Source organism: Anopheles moucheti, chromosome 2, assembly GCF_943734755.1.
Source record: "Anopheles moucheti chromosome 2, idAnoMoucSN_F20_07, whole genome shotgun sequence".
Lineage (NCBI taxonomy): Eukaryota > Metazoa > Arthropoda > Insecta > Diptera > Culicidae > Anopheles > Anopheles moucheti.
This window is the reverse complement of record NC_069140.1, coordinates 8,495,425-8,523,297: the sequence shown is the minus strand read 5'-3', so window position 1 is coordinate 8,523,297 and position 27,873 is coordinate 8,495,425. Positions and strand designations below refer to the sequence as shown.

General features: G+C 47.0%; 2 protein-coding genes across 2 annotated transcripts; both read right to left on the bottom strand.

Annotated features, from left to right (window-relative positions):
• Positions 1-1,412: 1,412 nt before the first annotated feature.
• LOC128297682 (NADH dehydrogenase [ubiquinone] 1 alpha subcomplex subunit 6) lies at positions 1,413-2,201 on the bottom strand. The gene is made up of 2 exons (XM_053033368.1): positions 1,992-2,201; positions 1,413-1,856 (listed from the first exon to the last, which is right to left on the bottom strand). The coding sequence occupies exons 1-2, from the start codon at positions 2,119-2,121 to the stop codon at positions 1,612-1,614; spliced, it is 375 nt and encodes a 124-aa protein (XP_052889328.1). The 5' UTR covers positions 2,122-2,201; the 3' UTR covers positions 1,413-1,611.
• A 713-nt stretch (positions 2,202-2,914) lies between these two features.
• Positions 2,915-27,873, bottom strand: LOC128298990 (unconventional myosin heavy chain 6; the record flags this gene model as incomplete). The annotated part of the gene is made up of 13 exons (XM_053034816.1): positions 2,915-5,577; positions 5,648-6,091; positions 6,179-6,480; positions 7,457-7,963; positions 8,082-9,030; positions 9,110-9,287; positions 10,743-10,972; positions 11,046-12,336; positions 12,937-13,455; positions 14,335-15,503; positions 15,600-16,694; positions 24,708-24,770; positions 27,754-27,873. Coding segments are annotated over 13 exons (7,170 nt in total), but the record flags the coding sequence as incomplete, so codon positions are not given.

The window sequence follows — 27,873 nt, the reverse complement described above, 5'->3', positions numbered from 1 at the left end:
GCGCCTCATAATTGCATGCGGTTATGTACTGAGTATATAGTTTGCATGAATATTCCGGCCGGTGCCCGAAGGACGTGGATGCCATACGACGATACGGATAAAGAGCACTACAATAGATGTTAATATCACATATCATATATATCACAACATATCACATATATCAGCAGATTAACTCGCGGTACTGTTTGTCTCCCACATTCCCACATTCCCACATGGTTATTCTTCTTCTTGATGACAATCTATGTTGGGGGACAACAAAGAGCAAAATGGAAATAATTAATCACCGTAAGTATTTAATGTCCACCTCACAAAAGCTAAAGGAGCACACGGTCATCTCAGTCGCCATTGCACATTATTTTGAAGCGCTTTTCCTTTCGTCGAAGTCTCCGCGCATGCGCGATCGGAGCCACCAAAAAGCGACCGGTTTTGTGATTTCTGACACCAAGAGAGCATCCACGACAGGAGATAACATCAATCTGATCCGCACAAGGCTCCGCCATGTTTGTACATAACATATTGATATCGCATACTCACGTTATCATTCGCTTTGATGGTATCAGAATGAGAGATCTTCTACGATTGGCTATTAGTTACACATACTATCAAACCAGGGAGATCCATCGATAGAGTAAATAGCTCAGTTGTTGTGGCGATAATCCTCCGTCTCGTTTCATCCATCCAGTGCCTACAGTGCGTCTCAAAACTGAACAGCAGTTCAGTTTTTTAATTATTAGCAGTAGGAAATGTGCAGTGCCACTATTTCCCAAGACATTATGTATTGTTTATTGTTCAATTACTTCGCAATAATTATATCTCTTGTCGTCATGGAGTTTCCGGGAGTTTAGAAGGATTCCATGCATAAATATACGATTTCAATACTCCTTATTGTTATTTCCATAAAAATGAACTTGGTTAGAGTCATATAAGGGTGCTAGCACATTTGGACGAACGGAAAGAGAGAAAAGATCAGTCGAAGGATCAAGCGCTACGATCACTAGAGGGAAGGGTACAGCTATATGAAATGCTGCCTGCTGGTACGGAAATTTGTGCTAGCTCTTCGTTGATCATGCTCTCTTGGTGTCAGAAACCAAAAATTCCATCGTTTCTGAAGCGTTTTCGGCAAACGACGTTTTTGATAGGATGTGGACACCGACGGGCAGACGTGATCAAATTTCGTCAGGGGCCTCTTGTGGTACCCTTCGGGGCCTTCTCTAGCATAAGAAGAGAGGGCCTATGTGTACACCTTTTACTATTACACAAATTTGTTGGGGCCCCCGACACAGCGGGGCCCTAGGCGACCGCCTACTCCGCCTACCGCTTTATCCGCCGCTGATCCTTAGTTTAAATTTACATAACAACGCATTGTAATTTCTAAACCAAAAGGACCTTTAATTTATCGCACATAGCATTTTGTGTTTCTCAATCTCAACCCATTAGCCACATGAAAGAACGTGATCTACAATAACATGCTGTTTGGTTACTTCTAAACCTTACATTCTTACACTACAACGGGTGGAAATGGTTTGTTTTAATCCTTTATTTACACCCAATTTCGTTCCATACGGCTGCCTTCTCTACACTATCCCGAGCACAGGCGGCTGGGCCGACTGTTTAATTTTGTCCGGACAAGAATTTGGACAGGAAGTCCGTGGGTTTCGGTTCCTGGCTCTCCTTCCAGTAGCGCATGATGTGTGCTTTCTGCTTCCAGATTTCAACCGACTCCTTCAGCTCCATCTGTCCCTTGATGACGAGCATATCGATCACGCGAATATCGGTGACGTTCTTGTGCTTGAGGAACTCTTCCCGCAGCTTTTCCCGGCACTGTTCGACCGACTTCGGGATATCGTAGTCCATCACTGAAACAAAACAACAGTATCGAGTTACGATTTATGCATCTACCAAACAATAACAAACCCTTGCTCGGATCGATATCGATAGCAGGGGAGCATTCCTATGACATAACACCGCCGCAACGCCAACGGAGCTCTTACCAATGTACGGAACCTGGCGATACCATGCCTTGTAGAGGTTGAGGACACGTTTACGCGCTTCCTCCCGGTCGACGGACAGGATGGGCCGAACGGATTGCACCGTCCGACGTACGGCTTCGCGGCTAGCCATGCTCGAGTTGGGGAAGAAATCTCAATGGGACGATCGAAAAACTTGCGACTCGAGCAAAAAGTCAGAACCTGAGCAAACGAATGTTGTGACAATTGTGTTGTTTTTCTTTCCATTCTTCCTCCTCATCTGTCACAGCAGCTGTCAACAATAAAGCAGTGGTCGCCAATCAAAGCACATAGCGAATGAAAGCTTTGGTGTAGTGCCTTGTGGAGTTACTGGGTGTTTTATTTGAAAATTGTTCGTGCTATATAGTGAAAATTTATAAAAATTAAGTAAAATGAAGTTGTTTAATACGAAAAAGGTTGCCTCGAAAACAACAAAACAATCGTTTCTTATCGTACGTTCATCGGAATGCAAACCAGATACACTATCGGTGACTGAACGCTCTGAAGATCACCTTTCCTTCTTGATTTACACATTTCTTATTTAATTTTACTGATGTTCCTACGATATTTTCAGGATTTTATAAATTGCAGATATCTACCAGAAGTGATATAAGCAGTCTGTAAATGTTTCGCTTCTTAGCATGAAGAAACAGTTTGAGAATGCTTGCAATTAAATTGCTGTATGAATCGAAAATCTCACAGAAAGAAGGATAGTGATGTTAATTTACTTACCCGTTGCGACCGACCCTACAACCGTTTCGAGATGTTGGCAAGGAGCAGGATTCTTCAGTTTAGTTTCTAGCAGGACGTAACATACCCATCAGAAGTCATCAGACAGAGGAGATGGGTACGTTGTTGAACTTTTCAAATTACGTAGCGTTGTTTCGTTTTGTTGTAGTGTTATTTTTGTTTGCATGCGGAACGATTACCAATATATTTTATTTCAGTTTTAATGGATTGGATAACATTATATACGCGATCCGTACCGGCATGTACCGGCTGAATCCCGGGGTTGTGTTTACTTGATATCGTATGGTTTAATATCTCAACGTGGCACTCTTTGTTTCGTACGTAAGAATGCAAATGTAGCTGCAATCGTTTTTTTTTAAATATTTCCTAAATCAAAATCAATATCCTTAAAAGAAATGAGAAAAGGTATATAGCAAATGTATGTTTCCTATTGTTTTGTTGTGTTGGATGCAGAGTTGCAAAGTTAGAGGATAGCAAAAGAGCTTACTTAAAAAACTTGATACTAAAATATTGCAACGTTTAGAAGAACGACTTTCCATTCACAGAAAAGGAATCGATTTCGTTCGATTCGGCGTGTCCTAGTTTCGCTAGGACCCGATGTCGTGGTCTTGGCGATCCTTTTGCTTAAATCGATGTACCAATAAAAAAGTGTAGAGTATATACGTAAAGGAAAATCAGTCGTACTACCCTCCCTGACTAGTCGATAGATTATTTGTGCTTCACATCGTATCATTAGTGCACCGCAGTATTTAACTTTCAACACAAAACCCTTTTTTCCTTTACGTTCGCCACTACCTTCTACAGCTCTTACACAGTTGCGGCATGTGAGTCCTTCGCGATGAAGTGATCCACAACTTCGTTTCGGTGCAAACTTCGTAAATGCACTAATGCTACTGTTAGTCCTCCAATAGCGTCTCCAATATTTGGCCGTACTTTGCAAACGGTAGGCTTCCTGTGTAATGTCTATTTAGAGCCTTGCTTGAACGTTGCACTACAAAATTTGTTAATAACAGTTTCACACTCGCGCGCCTACACGGCACACGCACACACACCTTAAGATTTTTGCTTTTTGACTACCTTTTTTGTTAGTTTTCTCTTTGTTTTCACTCTGTTTTGTACACAATTTACCTTAGCTACTGTTATACGCATTTGGTGGTGCGGAGATAAAGGGTATCGCTCTGTCTTAATGGCCAAAGAGATGGCAATCGAGTGAAGGGGAGAGGCTTCGAGAAGATCGAGTTTAAGATCGCGAACACTGTTTCGCTGTTAAAATAGTGGAGCGTTTTCAATAAACTACTTTAAAAAAACGACTTAAAACGCACCAATAAATTTGTAGCAAATGCCTTAAAAAGGGGAAAGCAAACTAATGCTCGTTGGTGGTTTTGTATATAAATAAAGGTAGATTAAATAGCTTCCGACTCGTGCACGCTTAATCGTCTAACGTCTTACAGCACTAAAACGTGTCTCCTTAAGCACGAGCACAACGGACTCGGAACGTTTTTTTTTGCATTGGTTGATGGTGCATCTAGTGTGAGAGGTTCTAAAAGGCATCAGACAACAATAAATAGTACTTCAGTAATTCAGCAAAAACGAACGACGTGTTTGATAGCGTGGAAACGAAAGGAAGAGAGAACACATACATATCTGTAAATAATGGCCTGAGTCCCACAGTTTTCTGTTTGGCATGGTTTTCTCCCACTCACACGCACACGCAATTCCTCCCGCGGAGGGAGGAACGGCAAGGATACGGCAAGAATTGGAGAGAAACGATACCCATCATGAAAAAGGATGATGAAGAAAAAAGTCTATACAATACACTAAAGTAAGCCTACATCACAAAAGTAATTACATACTACACGTACAGGATAAGAAAACGATACTACTACCTGGACAACATGCCGTTGAAGTCCCTACTAAAAACCCGCCACAGAATTGCATCTCCCCGGGTTGCAGATGGGATGTAAAGTTCTTAGAGGAAGTACTTAAGAAAAGGATAAACGCTCCTCGGCTGGGTGAGATGTAATGTATCGAGCCCTAAACTAAACAACGCGCAACGCACTAGAGAATTTCCTAAACATCTTACCCCCCTTGTATCCATTGCGAAGGGTTGGCTAACACTCCCCGTGTTAGCCACTGGCTATTTCATTAACAATAAGCAACGATTCTGTGTTAAATATGATTTTTTGTCGGTTTTTGGTTTAATTGCCATCATTCTATACCCAGCAGCAACGGATTGTAGGAATTCTAAAAAGAGGTATACGAAAAACTTCCCAACTTGATCCTCCTTCCTTCTCTACCAGCACGAATGTGGACTAGGCTTTAGCGTACGGGGTTACTAAATAGTCGCGAACGACGTCGAGATGCTTCTATCAGGGAGGAAATGTGTGTTACGCAACGTACGCTTACAAACAGTTTTGATTACGATTGATCGTCTTTGATTTTCTCGCTGCCAAATAACGAATACCGACCGCTCTTCCTCTTAGTGCCTCTCAATGGATGACACGTCAGTCGGGGTGATTTAGCTGGGCTGCGGTGCCACCAGTGCGGCACTGGACTGACGCAACAGCATCGATGGTGGTCGTTGGCCACCCTTACGTAGATCCGCCCCGGTCCCGACAGTACCTCCAACACCTTGCTGCTGAACCGGAAGATGCTGATGGGGTGGCGGAAGTGGTTGGTTGTGCGGTGGCACTTGTGGGGCAGGTGGCGGTTGGTTAGCGCCGGAGGATTGGTTTTCCTTTTGCGTGTCATCCACGTGCGTTTGCTGCTGTCGCTGAAGCACTTCCATGTATTCGCGTATAAGGTTTGCAATCTGGAAGGCCTGCGGAGTGGAGAGATAGCGTTAGACGAGAATGTGCGCGCACTATTGTTTATGCGTTGTGATCACAAACCTGTGCCGTGGTAAGGATAACCTTCGACTGCTTCTTATCCGAACCGGTGATGATCATGAGACAGTTCATGTTGGGCGAGAAGGACAGTATCGACTGATAGTCGTACGTGCAGAGCGTGTTGCGTGACCGGTGTTCGAGCAGGTGCAATCCCTTCTGGTCCACCGCCAACCAGAGCATCCTTGGCCAGTTGGAGGTGAACGATTGCATCACGTCGAAGATGGTGGCCTTATGGAGGGGCCAGCTTTGGATGAGATTCAAAAAGGATTTCTTCGCCTCTGCCGGTGTTGTGCCGCGCAAACTCTGATGATGCATGGCCACACTGTCGCGCGGGATGTTCGGTACGAAGCGGGGCGGCAGACAGTGGGCAGCAATGGGCCGATAATCCTGCACAATGTCCGAACTGTCACCGAGCTCAAGTTGTCCTTGTAGAGCAGTTAACATAATCTATAATAGCAAGGAGAAGAATCGATCAATTTCCGGAGACGTCATTGAGAGGACATCATTATATGACGCAAGGAAACAAACACTTACAGCCTCCATTTCGGTGATGGGAAAACGTTCGGTACGCAAACCGTGTAGCACCTGGTGATAGAGCAATTCCTTTTCGACGGGATCGTCCAGGTTCATGTACTGATCGCAGAACAGATGCTTCTTGAACAGAAACAGATGATGCTGCCGGCGGCAGGCGGGCGGTAAGTTGGAGCTCTGATTTTGCTGCACCGCCTGGGCGGCCGCGGTACGATACTTTTCCCATTTCGACATGACGTCAGCAACCTTTTCGTCCGGCAGTAAGCTCCGTTCCGATGCACCCAGCACTTCGTAGATAGCGTACCCTGTACCAGAACGGCGCCCAACAAACAGTCCCCCCACACACACACACAAACATAAATGGAAATGAGCGATTAGTGCATAAGCGATCACGGCACGTCAATTAGCATTTTGGTTAGATTTATGTACTGTTGGTTATAAACTCCCGCATCTGGGGGTAACTCCCGCAAGATTCGTGTTCTGTTCGTTGTCTTGTAAAATGTAAGTAATTAAAGTGCGATCATCACTAGCAGACGTGTTGTAGAATTTATACTTAATAGCTTCTTTAGGAGTAGATTGATTCCAACATCGTTACTCTGGAGAGGTTCCCCTTCTGAATGTTTGACATAGAGGGTCTTTGAGCAATAACTCACCATCGGGAACTTGATAGCTTTTTAAGAAGGGATTCCACTACTTGATGGAGCTCCATAGCTTTTTAAAATAAAGTAAGAGCATGTGATTGAACTTAACAGCTTTTAAAGGGATCAAATCATAATTTTCTCCATGAAATCTAATTAATATTAAACGACGTTGAGAGATGAACGGTGAGAACGCTGTTTAAGTGCTGTTTAAAGGTATGCAGGTGATGCTTATTAGCTGATTTAAAAGCTACAGATTGATTGTACACCGTAATTTGGTTCTTCAACAAGTTTTTTCGTTTCGTCAAATGTCTGCTAGTGTTAAACTCTCTTTCCTATTGGCAAAACAACCTCAAGAGGTCTATACCTTCTACTTTCTAGGACTTCTACGGACTGAACGAAAATCACTAAAAAGATCGCCTCACGTTTTTAGATAGAAAATTTTAATTAACTTGTTATTTGCTAAACTTCAAAGCAAGAAATATTGAGTAATTGAGGCCTGCGAGTATCATCTTCAAGCTTCTCCAGAGTTGCGTGTACTTAAGCCATCCTTTTCGGTACAGAAAATTATGTTTTCTTCAAGCCCTCACACAAATCCACACATCGTCACTCGCACACATCTCTCCCCGCATCCCCCACTTACCGAGTGCATTTTCCTGAAGTCCGATCTTCTTCTTCACGATTTCCATCACCTCTCGAGAAGTCGAGCTTGGGTGGAACTCGACCGAATGATACTGTCCGTCCATAAAGTGGAACCGCGCGTAGATCGGCCGCCGGTTGATCGTGCAGATGATCTCCTCCCGCGACGGTGGCCACTGGCGGCGCCGGGTGCCCTGTGTTTTGAAGAAACATTTCTCCGCAAAGCGTGCATACTTGCCCTCCTCGGTGATGAAATCGCTAGCGCAACGTTTCAGATGTCCTAGCAGATACTTGCGCACCACCTTCTGGGGCGGCAGGATGACGCTACAGGCGAGTGATAGTAGCGCCCAGTGGCGCAGATTTACGCGTGAATTAGGATCGGGATGGTCGGTCGTCTGCTTGATCAGCTGCAGATACAGTTCGTTCAACAGCGACTCCTTGCGCATGCAACGATCCATGATCGACTGTATGAGCGTAATGTGTTCGTCCTCTGCGCGCTGAACTGTTTCGCCTGGACGACCGCGACACGTGCGGGAGATGGAAGGCAGGAGAGGGAATGACAGAAGTGGAATCATTAGCATACGTTTTAAGGTGACGTTGGGAGTTGGTAGGTTTAACTTTACGCTTACCGTTTTGCCCGAGCCCGGCGTAGGTTAGAATCGAATTGAACACCTGCAACATAGCCTGCTCCTCCTGATCGGGCAGCTTGCTAAGGCTTTGGGGCAACGCCTGGCGGCTGAAGGCCCAGTAAGCGTGCGGGAAACCCTTGTACGTTTCGCCATGATCGTGCACCGGGCTGCCATGTTCGGCGCGCAACTTCTCCAGCCGATGCTTCGACAGCCGGCGCAACGTGTTGCGCAGGAAGCCCCCGCTAGGGTCCTGCGGTTTGCGCAGTATCTCCGCATCGACCAGGTGTCGCCGACAGACGACCAAATTGTGGTGCAGCCGGACGCGATCCTCGTTGGTGATGCCTTTGCTCTTCTTCGGCGGTACCTCGTTCTCCGTGATCCAGTTCGAGAGGGCCGGATAGTACGACACGATCAGCGAACCGATTTCGTTCTTCTGGGCCGTCTCAAACACGAAGCACCGTTGCTGGTCGGTGCTGGTGCTCGTGTGCCGGTTCAGACTGATCGTGATGAAGCTGTCGCTCGGATCGAGCATGATCGATTCCACCTCGGCGTAGCGGAACTCGTACAGGACGAACTTGTCGTCCGGCTTGATCAGTATGATGCCCTCACAGTTGACGCCGAGTATCAGACTGTTGCCATAGCTCCAATAGCCACGGTAGGACACGGCGAACATCGTCGTGCCGTACAGTGGGTACTGCATGACACACGACAGGTACAGCACCTTCGCCGTTAGCTCCGTGCGTCCTGAACCGTACTGTCGATGAGCTTGGGCCAGTATCGGCACCCAGAACTGTTCCTCACGGGTTTTCGAGATGCGCTCCGGCAGATAGCTCGGCACGTCCGAATAGTACTCCGGTTTCGGTTGGTTCGACGGATCGCCGAGAGCAACCTGGGCCTGCAAGCCGGCCAGCTGCAGCGCAACCTTCTCCGATACCGGGAAATCATCGCACTGAAGTAGAGAAATCGATCGATTAATCAGAGGCTAAACAGCATCTGGGCATTGCGCGTGCATTGCGGTGTATGCTTACCTTCACGACACTGTACACGGCCTGTGCGTACAGCATGTTCACCTCCACCGGATCCTGCGAGAGTTCCCGCGTGCTCTTGAACAAACGCTTCTTGAACACGAACCGATTCTCGCCCGAACCCAGCGTGGTTGCGTTCTTGCGCAGCGTGGAGCTGGACGCGTGGATCTTCGTCTGCTTGCTGTCGAATTCGCGGAGCCACCGGAGCGCGGAAAGAGAGGGAAAAAGAAACGAAAACCCACATTCAGAAACAAACTGTTGCCCCACTGAGCAGGTGCACTGTGCTTTCGTGTCCCTACAGAAGACAGCAAACGGACCGTCCCGCAGTGAGATCACCGCACCGGGTGGTGGTTCGTGGACACCATTGTCGTGCGATTAAAATTGTTCTGTCAATTTTCCCAGCGTCACGTGGTTGGTTTGCGTCAGGTGGTGTAGTACTTGGGCAGTTTTGTGCTCATCAGTTCCTCGGGCAGTTTCAGATACAGTACGATCCGGTACGCCCGTCGGTTGACTTTTTTCACTATGTTCGTCAGACGACAGTCACGGTCTCGTCCACTGAAGCATTCGGTACGGTGTGGAGCCGGGTTCAAGACGTTTGTTTTGTTTTATTTTGTGTGAGTTTGTGCGTGTTTTTTTTTGGTTTTCAATCGAGGACACGCACAGTCGGTGGCAACCATTTGTTGCCGCATCGGATTTGGCCGGAAAGAGTGAAGAAGAAGAAGCAGTCCATGGTACATTATTGGATCGCGTTGTCTAGCAATGGTTCGGGTGGGATTTGGAGGCTATGTACACAGCACCTTGCTCCATTCTAGTGTATATTACCATTAATACTGCACGCCCCACTATCACACTCACACGGGAAACGAATGACTTTGAGTTATAGAGATGATAATGATGATGATGATGATGGTGGTAAATATGGGGATTCTTCAAACTATTACCTCCTGGAACAACAACTGTACTAGATGAATATTTACATCAAATTATGCAAAGGAATTCCAGCGATTCGTCATTGGACTTCGAAAGAATCTTCTCCATCTTGATCCGACACTCTTTGAATCTTTTGAGAGGAATCATTCAAATCAGGAATAGACTCTTCAAAGCTTCATGAATTTTTATAGTTAAGAGTGGATTCCTTAGTGGACAAACGCTTCAGAGGTCATTAATCTTGGTTGATTCAATTCATTCAGCTTCAGAGATTCATTCTGATTCTTGAATCTGAATCAGATTTACCCAATATTACATCCAAATGCCTTAACATGTTATCCACAGAATCACTATCAAACAAAAACGGTACATAATTATATCACAGCTTGATCTGGCCTTAAACTGTCAAATGTCACCTGTTGTGTCCAATACTGTCAGAGAATCACGCTTTGTTAATTTAAAATCAACACACCAAACCGTTGTGAGCTGTACTCGCCGGTTTACATCCGTTATCGCGCATTGTTAGTTAGTACCTATGGTAGTCTATAGATCTGCCGTCCACGGTTTTAGTCAGTCAGTAAGGTTAAGGTGGTAAAGCGAAGCACAACCTGCCTCTGTCTTTCTGTCCCGCCAACTTAATTCCCACATCCGTTCCCCAAGGTCACACAGCACGCGCAAATCAAACACCCAGAATCGAAGAACTACTTACGCTTCCCAGGCGGCAATAATGTCGTACAGATAGTCGTGCGACTTGACGTGCTCCTCACCGTCCGGGCGCGATTGATAGATCGCCCAGCCCTCGATATTGCACAGTCCAAGCTTTTCCGCCAGCTTGGCCACGGCATCGCTTGCCGTATCGGTCGGATGTACATCGATCGCTTTGGTGCGGCCATCGAGGAAAAAGAACCGGCACACAATCGTGCCAAGCCGTCGCATTGCCTACGGGTGAAAACAAACATGGACGTTTAGACGAAATTGTTCGACTGAAGGAAGGCCTTTCTTTCTCGCTTACCGCAACTTCCACGCTCGACGGTGGATACTGGCGACAGCGGACCTTGGTGTTTTTACAATTATCCAAACACCACTGCACGTACTGGCGCAGTTTGCCTTCGAGCGATTCGAGGTTCTTCTTCAGGAAGCTTACGAAGTACCGGAAGAGCAGTTTGCTCGGCTGGAAGGCGACGATCGTGAGACACAACAGCAACCAGACGCGGTCGGTCCAGTCGACGCTCGGGTTGTTTGTGGCCTGCCGCATGCACTGCACGAAGATTTCGTCCCTCAGCTCTTCCCGCTCGATGCCCTGCCCGATGATGAACTGGATCACCTGCAGCTCCCGCTCGCTGTTCAGCTCGCCCCGGATGTACTTGCACAGGTCGCGGAAAATGTTACAAGCAATCGTAACATTTTCCGGATCGTACATGTGTATGTGGGAAGACGGGATGGTCGTACCGCGGTAGTACGTGATCATCTCGTACTTTGGCACCATGTCGACAGATTTGCGGCCTTTGCGGGTTAATGTCGCCATGATCGTACCTTCCGGCGATCGTTCATGCGTGTTGTAGAAGCTTTCGGCAAACTCCAGAATGTCGTAGTACACGTCATCCCGCAGCAGTTCCTTCTCGCGCTCAGTTATATCCATCTGTTGCATTTCCTGGAGCTTCTTCTCTACGCGATACTTGCGGCGCTGTTCCCGCTCCGCGAACGGATGACCACCGCCCGTCGAGGAGGCTCGCGAGCTGGGCCGGCTGTGCTTGGGCGAAGACGGACTCATCGGTCCGTTCGGGCCGGTACGCTGGATCGGACTGGCCGATCGTATGACGGCCGGACTCTTCGGGCGCAGCTTGTGGCCAGCGGTACCATTCTCGAGGTGAACGTACGCGTGACTAGGTGCGGCGTGTGCGTGGGGCGGTGGCTGTGGTGGTGCATCCGGTTGGGTCGGATGGGTCGCGCCCGGTTGGGGCGGAGGATGATGCGTTGGTGCCTGGTGGGCATGGGGCGGAGGTACCGGTTGCTGATGGGCATGTACCGGCGGTGGAGGCGCGACCGTTGGATGGTGCTGTGATGGAGCGACCGGCACCTGCGACGGTTGATGTTGCGGAATCGGTGGCACCTTTTCGTGCGCATCCAGTGGTGGCGGTGGAAGCTCCTTCAGGTGTATAACGGCCTCATAGATCGGTTCCTCGTGGCGTCGGATGTGATGCAGTGTGGCGGGATGGTGTGGCTGAGCGGCCGGCAGTGTATGGTTGTTGTTTTCGATCGGTGGCGGCGGCGGTGGCATTGTCGGTTCTGGCAGCGACGGGATGCTGTGTGTCGGAAAGGATGTATCGTTTAATGTCATTAATGTTCCATACTGCTCCCAAAGAATTCGTTTTTGGATTAATCTCGTGATGGAAGTGATTCATGAATCTTTATGATTTTTCGAACCGAATGAATAACGCCAAGTCTCTCTTAAGAAGGTTCAAGAATCTTCAAAAGTTCATGTTCACGTCCTGTCAAGATTCAGGACTCTCTACACATCTTCAAAGAGTGAATCTTTAGAGAGTTGACTCGAATCATGATTCAAATGACTATGTAGACTTCACAAAGCAGTCGCAAAGTACAATATAAACAAGTAATTTTGTATTCTTTATAGCTTTTCTCTTGAAAGATTCATAAATCTTCAGCTTTTTTTAATCTTTACAGATCTTTATGTATTCTTCGAAGAGTCGACTCTTTGGAGATTCATAAAGCTTTCAGGAGTTTTCATGAATAGATTCATGAATCTTTAAAGATCATGAGCGACTCGTGTTACAAACGATTCAACATTGATGATTCATCAATCAGTTTGACAACTCTTCACAAAAGATTCATAAAGCACATCAGTTGAAAGAATTTTTACTTAAGGTATGGCAATTGTTTCTTACCCGCCCATCGGTTTCGGTGTGGTCGGCTTATTGTTATTGATAGTATTGTTATTGTTGTTGCTAATTCCATTGTTGGTGCCATTCACTAATGGACCACCCTTTAGTGTGGATGCAGCCGCAACATTGTTGTTGCGTTCGCTCGTCAACCCTTCAATCTCCTGCTGTATGACCGATTCCAGCTCCACGTCGAGATCTTCCACCAGATTGTCCATCTTCTCGCCGATCTCGTCGATGATGGCGTTCGAGTTCGCGTTCGGCTGTACCTCGCTGAGAAAGGCAAACAAATTGTCCAGATCAACCGAATCGTTGCTCTGCAGGCTGGCGGACCCGGCCCCCTTGGCACCGCCCGGCTGCAGGGACCCGGACCCCTTGCTATCACACCCGGCCGGTCCGTTCTGCTGCAGTAGTGAGCCTTGCGCTAGGCGACTGTTATTGTTTGCGGCATGCTGTTGTGAGTGCAGTTTCGAGTTTATCTGCTCAGCCATTTGCGACAAAGCAAGAATTTCTTCTTTCGCAACCCTGCGGGGAAGAGTGGTAGTTGGCATTAGTTTCCGGCGCGGCAATGTTAGGGACGGTGGTACAGCACTACAAACTATTGGGTGGACGTGCACTACACTAGTCACCAGTGTTGCCAAACTCTAGCAAGCGTACGTACACGGACGGACAGACAGAGAGCACAAAGCGTACGACGAATACGACAGAACATTACATTACAAGACACTACATGTTAAAGGGCCGCGGTACGGCGGAACCCACTCACCCGTTTCCGTGCCCATATCCGGTACTACATATTAGCATGCTTATACAATGTACGAAAATCAAAACAGGGGGTTTGTTGGTCGGTTTTGTTAGAGCTCGTTTCAGTTCAGTTTCGGGGAGGGTTAGTGAGGATAAACGATGGAACATTAATGCGGGAGGTTCGACAGAATGGTAAGCGAGAAAAATGCAGGCAGGATATACGGATGTTCCGGCAGACCGGCAGACTACTACTAACCCATTACAGCGGTCGTAACAATCGAAAGGGAAATTAAAAGTATCACCAAGGTAAGGTTTGCAAAGCTGAAAGATGGTAGCAAATGGGACAAAAATGGCACATTGTAAAGATAGAAATAGAGAAATAGAATGGAGTATGCTGTTAGGCTAAAGGTTATGCAGAGATAGATGAAACTACCGTACAGAAAATATGCTTCCATTCATGCCCGATTTTGCATATCCCGTCTAATCGATGGTTACACTCCATATGTCCAAGACAATCAAAACCCACGAAAAAAAAAATGATCCCGGCTATACCAAACTACACGATCACAGCAAAATACCCGATTACTACTACTACTACTACCACTACTACTGTCGGATCGCAAAAATTGGAACCAAACCCAACTAAGCCCAAAAACAGACCTTTCGCTTTCCTCCAGTGCCTTTCGATCCGCTTCCGCCTGGGCCGCTTCCCGTTCCCGACGTTCCGCTTCCAGCCGTTCCCGTTTGCGCATCTCCTCGTCGACCCGGCGCATCTCGCGCAGTGCCGTCGCGACCTCGCGCGCAAACACACCCCGCAGATGGCTCTGGATGACGATGGCAGCGCGACGCTTCTTCAGGAACTCGATCCGCAGCTTCCAGCCCTTGTACGCGTGCTGTATCTTCAACGCGGCCGTGCGAATCCGTCTGTACTGACGCTGCTGGCTGTACCGCTTCCAATTTCGCTGTATGAGCAGTGCCTTCGAGTTGATCACCTGCTTCCGGGCATCCTCGAGCGGTTCGTGCACGACACTGCGCAGGAACACCTTGGTGCGGCCCATCTGCCACTCGGTTGGCGGAACGTTCAGCTCGCGTATGACGGCCAACGCCTGATCCTGGCTGGACATGTTGCGGAACCGCTTCGTCAGGCATTGGTACTTTTGCACGAAATCATCGAACGTCAGATGCACCGGGAAGCCTTCGCGCCGTATGCGTATGATGTCCAGCATGCCGAGATAACGCAGCTGATCCAGCACGAGCTGGTCGTCGTAATCGTTCGGCAGTTTGTCGCAGTTTGGCTTAATGCAGCGCACGTACCAGGGGTTTGTGCTCTGCAGGACATCCACCAGCGCTTGCAACTGCTGCCGGAAGGTGTCGCTGACGGTTAGCTTTCCCTTGGACGTTCCGCGCGACACGGTGCTCGTCGCCGACGATGCCGATTGGACGTGCTGTATCGAAAGCAGATCCTGGAAGGAGGCGATCTCCTGCACGAACGTATTCATGCTCCGACTCATGTGATCGAACAGGACGTCCTGCTGCACGTCACGGTTCTTATCGACGAATCCCTTGACGGTGTAACTGACGCATCCGGCGTAGTGGCGAATACCAAACTCCGACTCCCAGTGGCGTCGATCTTGTCCCTTCACGTAGCTACCGTTCGATTCGAACTCGCTGTGCAGATTGGTGAGATACGCTGTGTCTGACCCCTTTGGCATATGGCACTGTTCTGTCAGCAGCTTGAGGATGCAGCGTGGCGGCTTCTCGATCAGCTCTAGACATTGCGTGTTATCGGTGAACTGGATGTGGGAGAACCGAATCTCCTCTTGGCGATACTGCAACGAAAGAGGAAGAGATGGAAAGATGGAATATTAACAAACAACTCGCCGCAACTCAAGCACGCAGGGGTCCGTGCCGGGTTATATACGTACAATCTCTTGTTCCAGCGCAAACACGTAGTGGTTGAAGAATTTGTGCAGCTTCTCGTTCGTGTAGTTGATGCACAGCTGCTCGAACGAGTTGGTGTTGAAGTTCTCAAACCCGAAGATGTCCAACACGCCCAAAAACCGGGACGCATCCTGGCCCGGGTTGATGCACGTGTTGATATGGCTAATTAACCAGGCGAAGGTGCGGGAGTAGAGGGCCTTCGCCATCGCGTGCCGATTTTCGCCCGCCTCCTGCAGCTTCAGCGGTATCTCGGTAATGTTGCCGCGCACATTAATCTGCCGCTTCAGCAACACCTGCACCAGATCGGCCTCCTGCAGTCCCAGCAGCTGCGCGACGATCTTCGCTATCTCATCGTCCTCCGGTGCCAGCTCGCACCGTTCCCCGTCGACGTCGGCAAAGTTCAGATTGCCCAACCACATTATGGCACTCAGCACGCGAAATATACCGTCGATCAGTGGCTGGGAGATCTGCAGCACGTTGAACGCCAATCGCAACGCCTCGAACCGCTTCGACTCGGTGGCAATCTCCAGCGCGGATTGGTCGGTGCCGGCCTCACCGGTCCCACCGGACGCGTTCAGATATCGGTAGAAGGACGCATCGCGCAGATGGAGCGCGGCCGCCAGCTCTTTGTTCGTTGTGCCCTCCGCGACCAGCTGGTACAGGACGTGATAGTTCCGCTCGCCCGGGCTCTGGAAGGTGATGCGCGACTGCTCGAGCAGGTAGTCCTGTATGATGCAACCCTTGATGCACCATTTCGCGTCGAAGCACACCTGCATGAACTTGCCGAACCGGGAACTGTTGTCGTTGCGGATGGTTTTCGCATTGCCGAACGCTTCCAGGATGGTGTTCGCCTCCAGGATCTGTTGCTGCACCCAGGTCGATACGTCGCACGTAACCGAGCACAGGTACTGCAGGATGAATTTGGTTGTTTCCGTCTTGCCGGCACCGGATTCGCCGGATATGACACACGATTGGTTCGTGTTGTTGTCGCGTATGTTCCGATAGGCGGCTTCCGCCATCGCGAAAACGTGCGGTTCCAGCAGGCCCAGCTTCTGGCCATGATATTTGGCAACATATTCCTGTCGAAAGTGTCAAACGGGAGACAAAAAAAAGGGAACCATTAGTGTTAACACTTGACTGCCGCTGACAGCCATCCTTTTGGCAAATCTTTCACTCGTCATACTCGTGTGTGGACAGTAGGTCAACGAGGTAACGAGTGTGTACAGCATTAATGCAATGACCTACATTCATGAGGAGGGGCGGACGATGTTGCGCAACGTTTAGAATGGAAAGAAAGAAATCTCATTTACCGTCCGGAAGTGCTACCGGCTACGAGGTAAGTGGGTCTTAGGATATTACCAACGACATGGACGCATGTTGGAGGCGGTTAAGACGACGAAATAGAATCTGACAGGCGGACCTGTTTGACCTCAATTTGTTGCACCTTGGTGCAGGTTGATGAGAGCTTTTTAGTGAAATTTACAATTTAGTAATGTGAAATGTGTCATAAAGTAAAGGAAAAGGCAAATTTTTAATGAAGTTTGCGTCGGTGCAATCAATTTTTAAATGCACCCATTTTCAACAACAATCAAATGGGTTTAAAATAAAATTGACTAGCTGGACCCACTCACTCACTAAATTCAGTTTTGCTTTTTAATATCTGTTTTACATTTGTTTTCCATTTGTACAAACACATTTTCCACACTACGGCAGCGCATCGAAATGGATAGGCTTGTTGTTATCATAAAACAATAAAATAAATAATTTAAAATTCAAATAAACATCTTAAAAGCAATGGGCCGTCATTCAAATAAACCCGTCCAGAGTCTTTCCAGCTCGCTCACTTTTGCTTTGCTTCAAAAACAGCCAGAGACGACGCTGGTCATAAAAATCTCTCAACTGTAGACGAAAACCAAAGACACCTGGCAAACACATGGAGGGAAAAAGGGAATGGGTTTTTCCCTTCGAATGCACGAAACGTATGCTACGGATCGTTGATCCTACACAGCCTAATTTTTCCCACAATTAGCATGCGAAGGAGTCCACTCACTGGCGCCACGGACAGAAACGTCTTGCGGACAGGATTTCCCCTTTGCTGAGTATGACAGATTCCCCCTATTCTTTTGGCTTCCTCTTGAGAATGTTTGCGATGAGCTGCTGAATCCAAAACAATTCCCATCCCTTCCGGGCTTGGAGGATAGAATTCTGACTCAAGCGGACATCATTAAACCAGGGGCTTAAGTTCTTGGGGTCAAAAACGCAAAACCCTTACACAAAGAGCGGAGTGGCGATGCGTAAGCACAATACCAACAAACGATTTCACTCCCCCCCCCCCCAGCCAGTCGTGGCGTGAAGCAAACAGCCACCAAACAATCCAAACAAAAAGCGTGATGTTATCGTGGCAAATGAATATCTCGCAATGATAATTTGGTTTTATTTGGCACGGAGCAGTGACGATGCGAAGGGAAAAGCGTTACGGTACCCCCTTTCAGGGCCCCGAAGAAACAAAAAAGGGAACACCTTATAGTCCTCCTTTGGCGAGGAGGAAATGTGGTTGTTGCTTTTGCAAATTTTATGGCAAAAGCGACCGATTTGAATGTTGCTGCAGATTGATTGGGTGAGATTGCAGCGACGTACTCTACTGGTAACGCACGATCGACGAGCGATCTTCGGCTCACGCCGGGTTGATGCAGGGATTCGGTCGATTTTCCATTTCAGCCCTGAAACCGCACCAGAAAGACGCGATCTTGCCTCAGTGCGATGGATGGCAAGAAAATCCCAAGGTGTGTGTGTATCGATAAAATGTGTGAACTCAATGCACCAATAAAAAGCCCACTTTAATAACTAGCTGATTGTAATCAATTAACTCTCTTTCTTCTTCTGTTGCTTTTTGGGAGAAGCGCTTTCGGAGGGAAGCGCACGAAGAAACAAAAGCAAGAAGATGGGGAACCACCAAGGGGAGAGATGCCAACCGAGAGTTTGTGTCCCTGAAACCGAACCGAGGTTTTCGAGTGTGCGGGGGCGCGCGCGGCTCCAAATTTAATGCTGCAAGAAAAATGGCACTTTTCTAAGTGAGCCAATTAATCAATCAAACAATCGCAACGCTGCGCTACGCGTGTGCATCCTCCTGCAGGTCCACCGTAGTTTGGGGCTGTTGCTGAACTTTATTCGGCACTTTTTTGCTTTCAGTTGTTCGCGCCCTGTTGATATGTTGTTGGGAGGGGAGGGGTTTGCTTTTAATTGGTCATTTTTTGTTTTTTGCAATAAACTTCCGGTCGTAAAGGATCGACGGTGAGGCGTTGAAAAGATTTACGACTGGAAGTTGCGAAACGAGTTACGGAAATGAAAGACGTAATGTGTCGTTTACTGGAGTAAATGAAGTGGCGAAACATTCAACTACTTTGACAGGGGTTTTTTTTAATCGAAATAGTAAGACAAGAACTTTACTCAAGATAGAGTAATATAAGCATTATTCATATTCGAAGGAACTTCCGGTGTGTGCTATAGACACAAAATGAATGAGGGAGTGACCAAAAATCAAAGGCTTAGACACTCTCTCTACGTCAGATCAGTCAACGGGACGCGAGAAATTCGGAATTCCGATCTCATTGTGCATGCCGGTTGTGTCGGAGTCGCCGCTCAGAACGGAAAGAATCTCCACCCTACGTGACTGTCGTCACAAGAGACTGGAGAAGGCCATACCTGTTACATTTGGGACACACCACAAGTAATATGACGACACCGGTTTACCATCCGATGGACAATCGCTTATCCACCGGGTAACACAACAATAAAGCTTTATTGAGCATATGATTTTAGCAATTTAGTCTTCAATTGACAGTCGTCGGCACAATTAGCGCCACCATAACAGCCACCCCCACGGGGGTCACAATGGGAGTAATTGTAAGTCATAACACACGTAATAGTGTAAATCATGCGGCACACGATATGTTGTTAGGGGGTTTGATGACAGCAGTTACTAATTGCCGTTGACATCTGTGAGTTGATGGTGTTGATCGAAGTACAGCTATGATGAGAATAATGTTTGCATGATTAGAAAGTAAACAATTTCAAGCAAAGACCTTTTTTCTACGTTGATATGGTCTCAGAAGATAATTCACAATCTCTAAGATTTGGACTCCATGAAGAACATTAACTATTTTATCAATTACTGACGATTACACCCCAATTCAACGACTGATGTGGCACACCAGAGTTGACCCCAGAGTCCCCAGAGTACTGATGATAGCGGCATACAGTTTTTACCCTCAGAATATCTGATACGATGAAGAATACTGAGATTATACAGAACTTCAATCCACTGGAGCGCACTATTTTTAGAAGGACTTCTCTGATTGAAGAACCTTTGATTGAACTGAGGCTAAGGTGTCAGTATACAGGTTCAGATGGTCGAAGCTAAGACTATACAGGTCAATAATTGTTGAAGTATCTTCTGTACCCTAGATCTGTGGGTATGAATATTAATAACTCAGTTATTAGAATAATTTTCTTGTGTATTCGGGTAGGAACTGTATCCTTCTATGTCTGACTGCACTACGCTCATCCCTCCATATTCAGGGGCTTATTTAAATCCTATATCTATGCTCGATATCTATGAGTCATATTGGTGATGTTGAAACGATCCTTGAAAGAATATATTAACAAACTGAGCATGATCTAAAAATTCTTTACCTGGCAAGTCAGTGAGACAGAGAAGAGATGTGGAAATAACAAGGTATGTCGTACTTGTGGCTCTAGATTTACCCCTATAGTGGACAATATCACTGTTGTCCAATATAAATTAAACGCATGATCTTCAGTGTATTTCACAAGTTCTACGATCAATTCCTTTGCGTTTCTACCAATCAGGTTTGTAGTTAATGCTAGCATAATGTAATTAATAAAAGAGATTTATCGAGTTCATGGATTCCTGTCTACTGCTACTGTGGAGTAAGTAGTAGTAGATGTGGAATTATGCTGTATGCACAAGGTATGCATGCTAACCGGTGTTTGATTTGTGCTAAAACCTAACTTCCTGTGGTGCCTCGTATAGAACTCGTCTAAAGCTGCTAATGCCTCGCGTCTAAAACCCATGTGTCAATCATGCGGGTAATTGCATCCCCGCGCTTTACATGCAAACTGCCAACCGATACCGACCGTGTTTATCGATGGCGTGGGAAATTCTGTCACGTATGGTGGCCCTTCGCCCGCCAGCCAGCTAGGTCGATATATTTGCCTTTTCCTCCCGGGGGCATTCTTATCCGGTTCGGTAATTAAAGGCTGTTGGCGCGGCAAAAGTGTGCTACCAGCAATGGAGATGGAGTCTACCGCTACTACAGCTGGTTAAGTGAAGTGATCTTGTCTAGGATCTCGTACGTCCGTGGGAAAACGGTGTGTTTAGAAACGTGTGTAATTACCCCCTTCAGGTAAGAACGGTGATCATGCTTACCTGCGATCGCTAGCGATCTTCGAGCTACGTTTGGTGGGAAAAGCCCAATTACAGCCCATCGAAGGATATTTCCCATCGTAATATGTAAAGTCAAAACAGAAAACCTCCATGTGGACTTTGGACTTTGGGTGTAGAAATTTCGAAAACTCTCCCAACTGATATCCCACCACAATCACACGGTATTGCAATATGGAGTCACATCAGCATAACCGGAGTCGAGAACCGGATGAGTGACGTGCCTCTAAAGACATGGTGCCCCCCCAATAGAAACGAGTTCAAGATCTTTTTTCGGGGTCTTCAAGACACACATGCCTTTTGTGTGATGGTACAGTTTTGATAGAAAGTAAAACCAGACGAAAAGGAAAGCTTTAATCCCCATCTTCTCGATCCGTGTCTGTGGGCGCCAAAAAACACCCTGTTCCGAACAATGGGGCGACCAAAAGCTGGATCTCCCACACATCCACAGCGTGCTGCCGGTGACCACAGTTACCGCCTCATTTACAACACTCCCCGCAGCTGTGTGTTTATTGTACGCGATTTTGCAAAAACAAAACAACAGATAAAGCTACCGAACAGCGAAAACGAAAAAAAAACCGTGCCAAAATTTCACCCTGCCCCAATCAGGTGTGGATCATCACAATTCCGGTTTCTATCCGTGCAAATAGTGTAGCTCCACATTTTCCATCCATCCCCCCCGGGCATATTGAGGGGGATCATAATCATCGATAACTACGGTAATGAGGTAAGTCAGCTTCGTACCGATAACGGTGTACCACCCAGTTGGCCCCCGGTTTCGAGGTGCACGAAAGCGTTGCCTGTTTGCCTCAATTATGCGCGATAGCATATTATTCGGCGGTGGAATGATGTTACCATCGGCGAACCAAGCGTATACGACGACTTCGGTAGAAGAAACCCGACGATCGCACGGTTTCGTAGCGTTTTGGACGTCGTCGTCGTCGTCGTAGTCGATCGATTGAATTTCGAGCCAAGCTGGAATCGGATTGTTTGGATTGCTGATGGTGAATTCCGACTCCCAAATCCCACTGATGATGATGGGGAAGGATGGAGGTTGTGCGCTACTTCATGATCGGGAGGAGAGATCGAGCGAGATGCTCGATGGAAAACAAATTTATTTTACGTAATTACTGATGCCTTCCGAACAGATCGCGCTTTTCCACACTGACACAGTGACTTTCCCGAGAGGGCGGGTGGGTATACATAAGAGCATCCTTCTTCCCAATGGTCACCAAACCGTGGGCAGGTGAAGATTCCCGGAGTGTACTCCCCATTCCACCCGGGGGTTCTTCTTTCTTAACCCGGTGCCGTATGCACTTTTCTTTCCAAAAGGAAGCACACAGCCAGCTTCAGTTCATGCACCAGATAGTTCGATGGTGGAGAAAAAAAGAGTACATGACGATGAACTATGACGATGGCCACTGGCGTTGTTTCCACTTTCTGGCCCCGCGGGGGGGGCGGCCAAAAAAGCCAATACACACTCACACAAAAAAAGACCCGCGCCGAATCTGGGTCACACCGAAACAGATGCTTTGGCAGAGGCCATCGAAAGCGTGGTTTTTCGGGGTATGTTCGCACACTATCTAAGCGCATTGGGTTGAAAATTATCCAAAAACCCCCCAAAAAAAAGGAAGAGAAGAGGAAAAACCACCACTGGAACATCCCGAAAATATGGAACTGCTGCACCGGGGGTGAAGATGTGTCGAACAACCCGTGGAAAAGGTACACCGATTAATCTCTTCATATTCCCCCTCGGGGTGAACTCGCTTGCGGTGGAGAAGAGGACGCAAGCTCCCCAGGCAATTTGGGGAAGGGTAAAAGTGAAAATCTAGGCTTTAATACGGCGAGGGAAAACGGCCGTGCGTTACGGGTGGTGGATGAGTTCCTCGTGGTCTAAAAGCGGAGCAAGCGCATCGTTATGTTCATGTAGGCGTATATTGATGGAGTTTTTTTCCGCCAGCCGTTGGGGGGAGGGGGTTGCATAAACCTTTTTCCCTCCTCCTCCCCAAAAGACGCGTGTCTACTAAGCCTCCATTACGAAATCTTTTTAGAACATCAAACGCAGATGGTGTTGTTGTTTGCTTCCCCCGGTTGCAGCTGCATCGTCCAATGAAGCGCAACTAAAGCAGGCCAGAGAGCCAGCTCCGGCCAGTAAGTTTTCCGGAGCAGGAGAACATTTGTACACCAGCAGCAGTGTGTTGTCTTAATCGTTCCCCCGTTGCTCCGCGTCATCCATTTTCTTAGTACGGTGGCCGATGAAGATCATAAAAATTGAATGATGGACTTAACTCCGGACCGCAACCGCTTAAGGATGGCTTAGATACGGGAAGTAGCGTAATAGGAGATTATGACGTTCCTTTAAAGAGTCGGTTTTATTTTATTACTCGCTCGATTCTTTGTTTTCTTTTCTTCAAGTAAAACTCAACCATTTTTTTAAGGGGCACGATGACACTGAGGGAATATGAGGGCGTATGCGTTGTGCTGGACAAACAAGCATTACGATACGTGCGCGTTCCGTAATAATTGCGTATTGTGCGCGTAAATGTTTCGCGCTTCCACGAAATTAGGTACGGCGCGCTGTTAAGATGAAACAGATTTGGATTCTTTTCGATGATGACATTTCAGAAATGTCAAACGGATTATTTCCCAAGCCAACCCAGGTACGGGGACGACAGTCACGTTTTACCCACGACTGCAGGGTTCGCTACAACGGTCAGAAGGTCGGGACCGGTTCAAAGACCTTTCGCAGAGGTTGATGAATTTATCGACCTCTACTGGACAGAGGAAGGAGCAAAAAAAAACACACACAAAGAAGACATGAAAAAACAATGCGACCGGTACGACACACACGCACGACAAATTCATCCCCCGTGTCAGCCTGTGTCGTAAACATTATGCTACAAATTCCAACGCCAGAGAAGGCGTTTTCGCGGCGCGGCTTCTAAATTTGTACTTCTCGTTCTCGGGGATAAGTTCTTTATTTCGGTCCGCACACTTTCCGGCGGCGATGCTGCCGCGGGACCCAGGCGAATGAAACGGAACGATAATAATCGTAAAAAAAAAAACAAGGGCAACTCCGTGTCTCCGTCACGCTCATAACAATCATCGTTTATGATCGTTGATCGTTGCACTCGATGAAACGGTTTCGGTGACGCCGTTTATGCTTCTGCTTTGCGCCACACAACTGCACGTTGCATTTCTCTCACCGGGAGGAGGGAAAATAACTGCATCAGCATCAGCAAGTTGTTACATAATCCCACAGAGAACTTCGGTTCGTCGGGGACTGCCGTTGGGAATGACAAACCCAACACGACGAGGCGCATAGTTTCCAAGCCGTTTTCCATCATGATCTTCGCCGTCACCAGAATGGTGACTCGCTTCGCTACCCTCGCTGCACATCAAACGAGCGTTGCAGCTAGTGGGAAAGCAAATTTATTGCCACCGATGTATAAATCACTTCGGATTTAATGGTTCACCACCTCGGCGAACCGGGTGGTACCGTGCTTGCCGCCCCATGTCCACGTGTGGCTGTGGCCACCGTTGTGCCACGGGGAATTCATTGGACCGGGGCACAAAACCTTTCGGCCCTTTCGGACGATGCAATCCGAAGCGGATGCATTGCACTTACCTGAGTGTAGCAGTCGATCTCTTTGTACGGGTTGACGGCGATCAGTATCGATCCGGTGTACGTCTGCAGTGATGATGTGCGGGATGGGGAAGAATCTTTTGGTTAAGGAAAATCTGTACGACACATCAACGACGGCTAAAAGAATACTATAAGCAACAAAGAAAGTTCTTCCCAAAACATTCCCTGTTTGATGTTGAGGATTCTCCTTTTTCTCTTTACATCTTTTTAGACGCAATAGTCTCAAACATTCCGTTTTCTTTTTCGGGTGCGCTGGGTACAAAGCACGTGTAACATAAACCAGAAGCACTATGGTGCTGCAGACAAGATATTGCAGGGGGAACTAATTTGTCACTTTGAGTTGGGAACAACGAAATCGATCTTTGGAAGGAGAGTACGGTGACGGTTAATTCATTCGTAGGTTCACATTCTTTCGTGCTGGTATGGATCCGTATGGCTTAAGTACCTCAAAGACATGACACGTGGTGCGCATATCTTCCATGAGGCAGTAAAGTTAACTTAATTTAGGAGCAGTTATAAAAGGCGAGATAGATTTGTCACAACATTCAGCACTTCATCCAAATAAAGCAGATGGAATAGATCTACAGTGCTACAAACGCAAATGAGGACAGCTTAAAATATTTTTAAATTTAATAAAAACTATTAATAAAAATGTTTAAAATTAAACAATCATACTAATAACTGTGACATCTAATTTCTAATTTTGTTTTGTCGTTATCAAAATGCAGTCACTTTTCTCTATCAATCACTGTCCGAATTCGTCTTTCGTTAGCTGTAAGTAGTGGCACACTTGAAGACAACTCAAAATGTGTGCAATTTAAATTACTCCAATCCTACGCCAATGACTTATCAAATGTTTAATTTGACAGGAAAAAACCGCGCATAAACAATATTTTTTGCAATAAATTGTGCCAAACATGTGATATCATCTGGTTCAGATGTTCTCAACTAAGAATTTATCACCGATCGGAAAGGAAAAGGAATTTACAATTGAAAACACTACTTATTCTTTTTCAAGAATGCTCTTATTCAAGTGCTAAATCACACATTTCTCCATCATTATGATATCATCTGGTTCAGATGGCTTAAACGGTTTATCAGCTTTACTTGCGCTAGTTTTAAACCAATCAAATGCAAACCCCCATGTTAGCAGCACCCGCGCTTTGTTAACATTTTGTATATTTAATCTAACACGACCAGCCTTTAAGCAGTAATTTAAAATGACTCTTTAATTGACGCATGCATACTCCATTTAAAAAAAAATGCAACATCAAAACACGGGCACATGCACTTAACAACATTTTGTTTATGCATTTCTGTTCCGTCGTTCCGTCGATCGGCAAAAGGAATGCGGGCACATATCTTCCGCGCTGTCACACGAACCGGAACACGGTGTGGAGGAGGCGCATGTGGGCTTCACGGAGGGGCGGTTTAGTTTAGGCCTTTACCAATTAATGCTAGATTCAAAGTTTCGGGCGTAAATTAGTGTCGCGTGGGCATCAAAAAGCAGTCAACCCCTTCGCAAGCCGATAGAGGGCTTCCATGTTGGCGTTGGTGGTGTTTTATTTGACTTATGAATTTCAATCCCCCCCACATGTTGCCTGCTTTTTTATTGTTTAGCGTGCTCTCGTTTCGGTGGGTCTCATATCAGTTTAAAAATGCAGGGCACGTGCTTTTAGTTATGTTGCTGCGGTGCAGAGCACATTAAACAGTGGTTCAAAATTTAATCAACCAGGCGGGGGAAAAAAGCGATCTCTCACCCACACACCAAACAAAACTAAAAACCACTCGTTTAAAATGGATTGGGACAAACCGCAGTATCGGAATACGATGAGTCAACCATTTCTCAAGAAGAAAACACCCCCACCGGTGGTGGTGTTATCATTCCCACGTGGTCCGTGGCCGTGATTGGGGCCAGTGGAATTTCCGTCCGTATCCGTCCGGCTTTTAACGGTATCGAAACCGCGGGCTCGTGAAACCCGTTTGCCGATCTGCTGATTCACGGTGCGAGCGTGATGATTCATCGGCCGAGGGTCGTCGTCGTGATGCTGGGATCTTTTAACACGATCGCAAGGTGCACTTCAATCACTGGCTGATGGACGACCGGATTATTGGTGGAGTTTGCGCATTATGGAGGTTGAAAAGAAAAGCAAACTCGTGACGATTACGGCTCTAAGAGAGGGCTCTCGAACCCAAAGGATCTTGCTGAGGCTTGCACCGTTTATTGATTTCCGGCGTAAACTATTGTGTCAATAAAAGTGTGAACTTGTGATGGGTTTTGTCCCATCCAAATTCCACTGCGATGATTCATCGAGAAAAAGCGTTCGGCATCGCCATTGCAGATTCGTTTCCCACCTTGAGTGCATTCCTGTCCATTTGGCCATCAAAGCAAATAGTTGATGAAGTGAATCCAACGAGAATGGGAAAGAAAGGCACGAAGAATAGTTTCGTCTGTTAGGTAAAGTTCATTTTACATACACCAGACAACAGCACTGCCCTACCGCAGAAGCACAATAGCTCAGCTGCGTATCATGTAACAGTAGGAGGAAACCGTAGCCAAAGATGCGTAAAATGTGTTTTATGTTTATTGCACCACCGCAACAACCGCATCCCCATCAGTGTTGTGGAGGGCACACACGCACGCACACTCCGAAAACAATTAGATGCGCTCGTATTTGTTTTCAAATTATAAACCACCGGCATCTTTGGGATGATTTTTATGGGAGAAAACAACGCTTCAGCGATGGTCGATTCCTGTCCTAAACCGGTGGTGTAAAGACATGAGGCGCTCATAAGCAGAGTTTGACGAATTACTTCTCCACCGACAAAACGGTTTTACGGCTGTTGCCCTAGGAGACTCTTTCCCTTTCTAGCTGTAATGGAGTTTTTTTTAAGCCATCACAGGAGGCTGGGAGGTTTTTGGATTGTGGAATGATGATTAAAAATTGAAATAGCAGAACGAATGCGAGGGATTAGATATGACAGATGAGACTTTTTCGTTTGTTTTTTGTTTTTTGTAAAAGGATACATAAATTTGGTCCCGCTCGTAGCGCACTTTCAGGTTGCGGTTGATGCCGTTCTCGTCAATGTCCGATATGCAGGTCATATCGGGGACGCCCTTGTCCGGTGTGGAACCGATGCGACCTGA

Coding starts and splice junctions, on each gene's coding strand:
- LOC128297682 (XM_053033368.1), bottom strand. CDS start 2,121: ATGGCTAGCCGCGAAGCCGTACGTCGGACGGTGCAATCCGTTCGGCCC. Junction 1,857..1,991: donor TCGCCAGGTTCCGTACATTG/GTAAGAGCTCCG, acceptor GTTTTGTTTCAG/TGATGGACTACGATATCCCG.